Source organism: Brassica napus, chromosome A2 (assembly GCF_020379485.1).
Source record: "Brassica napus cultivar Da-Ae chromosome A2, Da-Ae, whole genome shotgun sequence".
NCBI lineage: Eukaryota > Viridiplantae > Streptophyta > Magnoliopsida > Brassicales > Brassicaceae > Brassica > Brassica napus.
Window position 1 is genome coordinate 21,801,042 of NC_063435.1, and position 7,771 is coordinate 21,808,812.

The 7,771-nt window shown below is 40.4% G+C and overlaps 1 protein-coding gene across 1 annotated transcript; it reads left to right on the top strand.

Moving 5' to 3' along the window:
* The first annotated feature begins 602 nt into the window (after positions 1-602).
* On the top strand, positions 603-1,496 carry LOC125584560. Its single transcript, XM_048753252.1, has 3 exons — positions 603-761; positions 869-1,182; positions 1,331-1,496. The coding sequence occupies exons 1-3, from the start codon at positions 603-605 to the stop codon at positions 1,494-1,496; spliced, it is 639 nt and encodes a 212-aa protein (XP_048609209.1).
* Positions 1,497-7,771: the final 6,275 nt, after the last annotated feature.

The window sequence follows — 7,771 nt, forward strand, 5'->3', positions numbered from 1 at the left end:
TCAAAAAAAAAATATATATAAATTTATAGTTTCAGATTATATGTTTTCAAATTTAACTTTTTATAAATGTTTTCTGAAAAAAGAATTGAAACCATTTAAATTTTTTTTTTCAAATTTTCTTTTTAAAATTCAAAAATACTTTGAAACTATTTTTAAAATTTTTATTTTAAAATTTTAAGTATTTTATTTTTATTAACTTCAATCCCAAATTTACACCGCTTAACTCTAAACCCCCAAGGTGCATATTTTTTTTTTTTGATAACATATGAACTAATCTAAGTAGAAACCATTGGTTGAGATGGCCAAACCGGTGGTACTGAATCAACATATAACATAGCTGAAGGACAACTTCTCGCACCACGTGCAAGCTTTTCCGCCATTGTGTTTTGTGTTCTTGGAATATGTTTGATCTTGAAACTAGGGAAGAAAGTCTTACTACGGCTGAAATCCTGCATCACTGCCATGGTTCTTCTTACGCCGGATACTTCTCAAAAATTTTGCAAGCCGGCTTCTGGTGGCCAACAATGTTCCGTGATGCTTAAGCTTTCATCTCCAAGTGCAATTCATGCCAAAGACAAGGGAACATTAGCAAGCGCAACGAGATGCCTCAGAACTTCATACTCGAGATCGAGGTATTAGACTGCTCGGGGATCGACTTCTTCATGGGACCATTCCCACCATCATATAAGAACGAGTACATACTAGTGGCTGTGGATTATGTTGCGAAGTGGGTAGAGGCAATCACCAGCCCCACTAATGATGTACGAGTGGTGACCAAATGTTTAAAACAATAATATTTCCAAGGTTTGGAGTGCCTAGAGTGGTCATAAGCGATGGCAGAACCCACTTTATCAACAAAGTCTTCCAGGGCCTCTTAAAGAAGAACGGGGTCAAGCATAAGGTTGTGATTGCATACCATCCACAGACAAGTGGCCAAATTGAAGTGTCTTATAGAGAGATCAAGAGTATCCTGCAGAAAACAGTCGGAACTGCACGCAAAGACTGGTCTCTAAAACTAGATGATGCGCTATGGGTTTACATAACAGCCTACAAAACGCCACTAGGGACCACTCCATATCATCTGGTCTATGGCAAAGATTTTCACCTCCCTTTCAAACTTGAGTACAAGGCAGCATGGGCTGTCAAACAACTCAACTTCGATATCAAATCAGCCAAGGAAAGGCATCCAAATTCACGAACTTGAGGAGATCAGGCACCTGGCTTATGAGAGCACGAAAATCTACAAGGAAAATACCAAATCCTATCATGACAAGCGGATCATCAGCAGAAGCTTTGAACCGAATGATCGAGTCTTGCTTTTCAACTCCAGGCTGAAACTATTCCATGGGAAGTTGAAGCCCAGATGGTCCGGTCCGTTCACTATCAAGGAAGTCAGACCATATGGAGCGGTGGTGTTACTGGATCCGAATAGCAGAGAGTTCGTTGTTAATGGTCAGCGTCTAAAGCTATATCTTGCTGAAACGACAATCGCATAAAGTGAAGAAATTCCCTTAGACAATCCTTCCTCGGCCTAATAGGCTAATCAAGTCAAGCTAGTGACTTTAACCAAATGCTTGGTGGGAGGCAACCCACTAGTAAGTACATATTTATATTCTTTTCGTTTTTTTTTTTTTAATTTTTTAGGAACTCACTTGCAGATTTAAAAACAAGAAAACCCGAACTCATCAGTCGGAACAACCTAAAGACTGTTCCCGTTGCGGAACAACCCAACGCCTGTTCCCCAGGTAAGTATTTTGGACCTAAAAAAAATAAATAAATAAAATAAAATAGAAGAGGAAGCGGTTTAGGGTTTTGCCTATTTAAGGCCCTACTCTCTCCACTTTCCCAACTCGCCGCAAACTCATCCCCTTAAGGAAAGAACCCTAATCAGATCTCTAGAAACTCCATTCGATTCACAAACTTTTGGTTCTAATTCTCTAAGTTTTCAAGTCATCTAAGATTTTGCAGCTCTAAACCAACAAGGTAACATATCGAACTCTGACATAATCGCGCATGCAAATCGCGACTGATAGTTCTTTCTTTTTTTCTTCTAAGCGTTTTCATTGGATATTTGTTGGCAACATTCCTTGAATGGATACATCTTAAGATTGCTATAATGTTAGACAAACCAAAAGTGAGAATGAATTTAAACTGCCTTGTTGAGAGTTTTGACTGAGTTCGCGATTGTTAACAAGTTTGGGTGATGCGGTTTCTTTGAGATTGCTGATTTGATGCTGATTGATTTATGGTAGTTCGCGGGTCATTGTCCTTCATGATAAGAGTAGGGACGTTTGGAAATTGAATGGACTTGAGTTTATTTGAGAATGGTTATGACTCCATCCTTTTCTAGAAAACCCACGAACAATACTAATCCAAACTGTTTCTTCCTTTTTGCAGATGCCTCCACGGACCAAGCAAAAATCGGTTAAGACCCCAAAGATCACCCGCGAGAATTATGTGAGGCCTCCAAACCACAATGCTCCGGCCTCATACCCATGACCGCGCAAGGACCAAGAGGGTCAGCCAATCCGTATCGACGACCCGATGCTCCTCGATTTTAACTGTGAGGGATGGGATAAGGAGTCTGCTAAACGCTACAACTCACTCCTCAACATCGAAATCCTCCCCACTCTCTTTGGTCACACGGACACTCTTGTCCCCCTTGGTCTCGACACTGATGTCTTCGACACTCTCCACGCCATGGGAATTGCTCCGCTCTGCTACCAAATGCACGAGCTCTATCCAGACCTCGTTCGACAAGTTCTCGCTACAGCTCACATAGGGTACGACGATCCCGCCAAGCCGACATATGAGAACTGTTCCTTACCATTCTTGGCTGATGGCAAGTTCTGCTCTCTCTCGCTTGACAAGCTCAACGAGATTTATGAGATTTCTGACAAGCGTAGAGAGGTGGCGGTGATCAACAAATTCTCCCCAACGGACTGTTTTTGGGACCTCATTGCCAACGGCACTTTCACATCCCGCAAGGCGTACCAGTCGCAGATCAGAAACCCTACCCTCAGGGTGATTGCGAAGAAGGTCTCCAACCTCTTATTCGCTAAGTATCAGACATCAAAGGTCACAAAATGGGAGCTACATATGTTGTACTCGGGGATTGAGGATGAGGTCCGCAGAGCTAGAAACATTCCAGTCCAGACAGTCAACACTAACCCCGGGTACCATCTCATTTGGATGTTCTATACGCGACGGGATTGCTTGATGAGAGCAGAGAACAAGTCTGAAGGGAAAAAGGACCGCTGTGGTAGCCTACTCACTCCTCTCTTCAAGCATTTCGGGATCAACCTCCGCGCCTACACGGTCAACTACAACATCGAGTATATGGATACTCCCTACCTGATCGCATGTCACATCCTTCATGAAGAGACCACATACAGGTTCATGGATAAGTAGGGGAACGTACCGTACTTCAAACTTCCACAAAACCACCTCACGAACTTCAGCTCGATTGAGAACATCCGCTTCTTACCTGACCCGGAGTTCCTTTGCGCAGATCCGCGAGCAACACCCCCTGATCAAGACATGGATGATGTAGAGGACATCACATTCGACGAGGACGCTGCCTATGATCTACGGCCACTCGATGATGACGCAGACGATGCGACATACCGCCGCTGGATGGTGGATTCCCAGCACAAGAACAACAGCCTCACGAAGAGGATCCTAAGGGCGACCACAGGTGGTTGTTTTGGTGCCCAAGAGGGCAGACCTTCCACGCAGGAGCACACTCCGCCGCAATCACACCGCCCAGGAAAGGAACCGGTTGGATCTTCTGCAGCTGGACCACGCCGACCACGGAACATGAGGGCAGCTGGTCACTCCGATAGGAGGGAATCAGACTGATCCCGCCCCATCTTCTTATCTTATTGTGTTATCCATCTGAACATTTAATTTTCCTGTTTTTTTTTATTCGCTTTTATTTAGTTTGTTTAAGCCTACCTCAGATTTATTTTCACAACCAGGGATGGTGTGAAGTATGTCGGGGGGGGGGGGGGGAGACGATTGTGTGAAACTAATCTGCCTTCTGTTTCTTTTGGCTTTTATGTTTGAGTCAGTCCTTGTATTTTTATCGAGTCAGTCCAAACTCTTGTGGGAATTATGGCCCTATTCTGTGATGATCTTTCAACCACCTCGTGCTTTAACTTTCTTATTCAGTGACCTTAGCAGTGACAAAAGACCCACACTTGGACCTGGAATAATCTTGACTTATCTCACTTGACTCTCCAGAAGTTTTCAGCCAATCAGATTACACTGGGTAGACTGAACTCCACCTAACTTGAATCTAATATTGACTGCAATTTTCTCTTGTTATGGGCATTAGATTAGGGAAACGAGACCTACACTCAGGACTTCTTATTCTTTTCATCCGTCTTGCTGATCCTGAGTGGCTAGCTTATTTTTAGCTAGTTCCTACCTTGCAACTAAGCCTTTATTCCACCTTCATGCATTCTGTTTTCAGTTTCATATGTGCAGATATGTGCAAAAAGGTTGGAGAAGAAAGGATCGACACAGCCTCTTACTCGTTATAGTTGCAAAGGTTCGATCAGAACAAGGAGAACAGTCAGTTTAAGCAGTCGGAACAACTGCTCCAGAACAGTCAGCAAGGAGCAAGGGAGAACTAGCAGAATCGCCATCGGCACCAATCATTCCATGCATCATCTCCTTCTCCGTCACACCATCATCTTGATCTCATTTTTTGTAGTAAAAAAAAAGGTACATATTCTTTTATATGAGATCACTGATGGAGAAGAAGGATTAAAACGAGCAGACGTCAACAGCTGGTTGGACGTCGACCCCTCGAGCTATTTCAATTGGAGCTAACCGAGGAATAATTTATGCTTGACCAAGATCCTGAATGTTGATATCATGAGAACTACGGCAAAAGAACCATTAAAGAGAACACTGGGCGATAAGGACAAAGAGAGTTGGTACCAGTAAAGGGAGTAGGGGAACAGTCGGAGCGATAGCTCCAGAAGTCAGAAAAACGAGTAAGGGGTTGTGGTCATCAATAGATCCGTCTTCTCTTGCTACTTTGCGCGATACCCTGCATCCACTACAAAAATTGGTAGCCCCTAAACACTCCTTGACTCCACTATAAAATTAGCCTGATCACACCTAGCCCGTCTACCCTGAATAATGCATGTGATAAGAGGATCACACCACTTTTAGATGAATATAGGGAGTTCTGTTTCGATAGTGTATTTTTTTTCAGGTTTGAGATGTAGAGTATGGAGCCAATCCTTGAACATCGATCAATGAAGGTTCATGAAAAAGTGTGTGGTCCCAGTTGCCTGCTTGTATGGTTTAGAGATTTGTGGTTAATGTATGGTTATTGAGAATTAGGAGAGTTCCCACGCTTTCAAATCTTTTCCCTGTTCTTGGTACTTGCCTTGTTCGAGGATAAACAAGGAGCCAAGTCTGGGGGAATTGATATATGGTGTTTTTGACATCATTGTGTATATGTTTTCTAACTTGTTTTCAGTGTTTTATCGAGTTAGTCTAGTCCTTTTAGAGTCATTTCAGGTCTGGAAAAGACTGAAGGGTTAAAGGAAGAAGTATGAGGAAATGAGCAAGAATTGAAGACTTTCCCCGAAGAACAATCAAGCGGAGCAGTCTGACGGTTGATCCTACCAGGAGCAACCAGGCGATTGTTCTCAAAATTTATGTAAGTTTCTATATCTTTGAGAGATTTGCCCTAGTGTCCGATTCCTTACTCTGAAGTCTAAGGGGCACCTCCATATAAAAGCGGCCTCTATCTTTTGTTTATTTCGACTACGCTAGTTTTTGCAAGAGACCTAGACCTATTCTTGAATAATTTCTATTGTAAGGGAGACGACTCCTCTTCTTGACAAAGAAGATCATCATGAACCCTGTTGATTGATCTCTGGATTTATATGCAGTATTATTCAGTTATCATGTCTGGTTCATCTTGTGTTATGGCTGAGTAGTCAGCTAGCTTGTCTAGGGTTCTAGGGTGTTAATAGCAAGGCTAAACATAAATAAACAACTCTATTGTGTCTTCGTTCATCTCAGCTCTTAATGCTAGCTTTAACCTGATCACTTACTGCTAGATATTAGGTTTAATCCACTCATTAACCGTGTAGTAGTTTTCTTGATATTGAATGAATGAGCCACGCATCTCTAGTCAGCGAAAGTAGATACTAGAGTGCTCAGTGAACCTATCGGACTTGATCTGTCTTGCTTGTGATTGATCCTTGATCCAAACGAACGTTTAGGTATCAAGGTCGAACCGCAAAGGAAACAGCACTACGACAGTGGGTTGTTCTACTAAGAGTGATCCGTGTTCTAGATTGTGTTTTAAGGAGCTTGAATAAATGTTTGGTTGAGCTTGACACCCAATGAGAAACCCTAGATCGGCTTATCTCTAAAATTGAATTTTAATCATCTTAAATCATTTACTTTACTTTCACGTCACAACTTAATTCAAAACCCCACTTTTAGTTTTAGCTAAGTTGAAAACTTATAAGAATAACGTGTAGATTGGTCCTTTGGATTGAATCTCAATTACTACAATTACCACTGTTAACTTGAAAGTAGGAAATGTTCAGTTTTAGTGTATCATCACTCCATCATATATTCTCCATGATGATTATATGATCTTCACATTTATTGTTTGATTCATATAGCTCTACTATGCTATGTAACTCTCATTATATTAATAAGAAAATTCATACATTTCTCATAAGTTATTAAAACAGACCTGATTTCTCACCAATCCAAGTATTAGTGATTGGGCAGAGTAAGTCAGTGACCATCAGTGAGGGGTCATTCTTATTTAGAGGGACAATAAGTTATATTCATAATAGGTATGGACACATTTATCCGGAATCAAAGAACCAAATCAAACCGAACCAAAAAACGAGGTTCGATTCAGGTTTGGAACTTACTAATTACCTAAATGAATCTTATATCTCTAGAATCAAAAAACTGGAATTTAACGCGATACAAACTAGAATCGAAAAGAACCGAATGGGTACCAACATTTCTATAATATGATTTATTTATTCATAGATATTAACTACATTTAGTTTTAAGTAATCAAATAATTTTAAAAAATATTTATAAACCAAAATACCAAAAAATGAATTGTCGGAATAATTTTGTTTAAAATTATCCGAATTATACGAATTTATCCAAAAGTTCAAAAAAACAATGATATTTAATCCGAAAACTCCAAATTTTATGACTTTTAAATCGAGTTAACTTAAAAAGGAACCTAACCGGAATCAAATAGGATCCGAAATTATCTCGGATATTAGCCGGTTCCTAACTTTGTGAGCCGAACCAAACCGGAACCGAACCGAATTTTCTAAATACTCAAACAAATACTAAAATTCTAGAACCGAAAAACTGAGCAAGAGCCGAAACCGAGAACTGAATGCAGAGGGCTATTCATAAACTATCAATTATTTTGCTGGGTAAACAGTCAAGAGTCACCTTATGTTTAATTAAAAATAGAATATACCATTTCTGAAATCGTATAGAATGGGGCCAATGTAATATCTAATCTCCAAATTGTGGCTGACATAAGCAAGGCCCATTAATGCAACTTGCAACTTGAAAATTTTGGAGTTATAGCCGAAATGAAAGTGAAGCAAATGTTATATGGTTTAATGTACATTTATCAAATATATGTTCTTAAGTATAAATACATATACTACTGTTTTTATTAAATAAATACATGTGATAGAGAGAATCGACTCTTTTATTTTCTGTTTTATTGAAAGTTTCA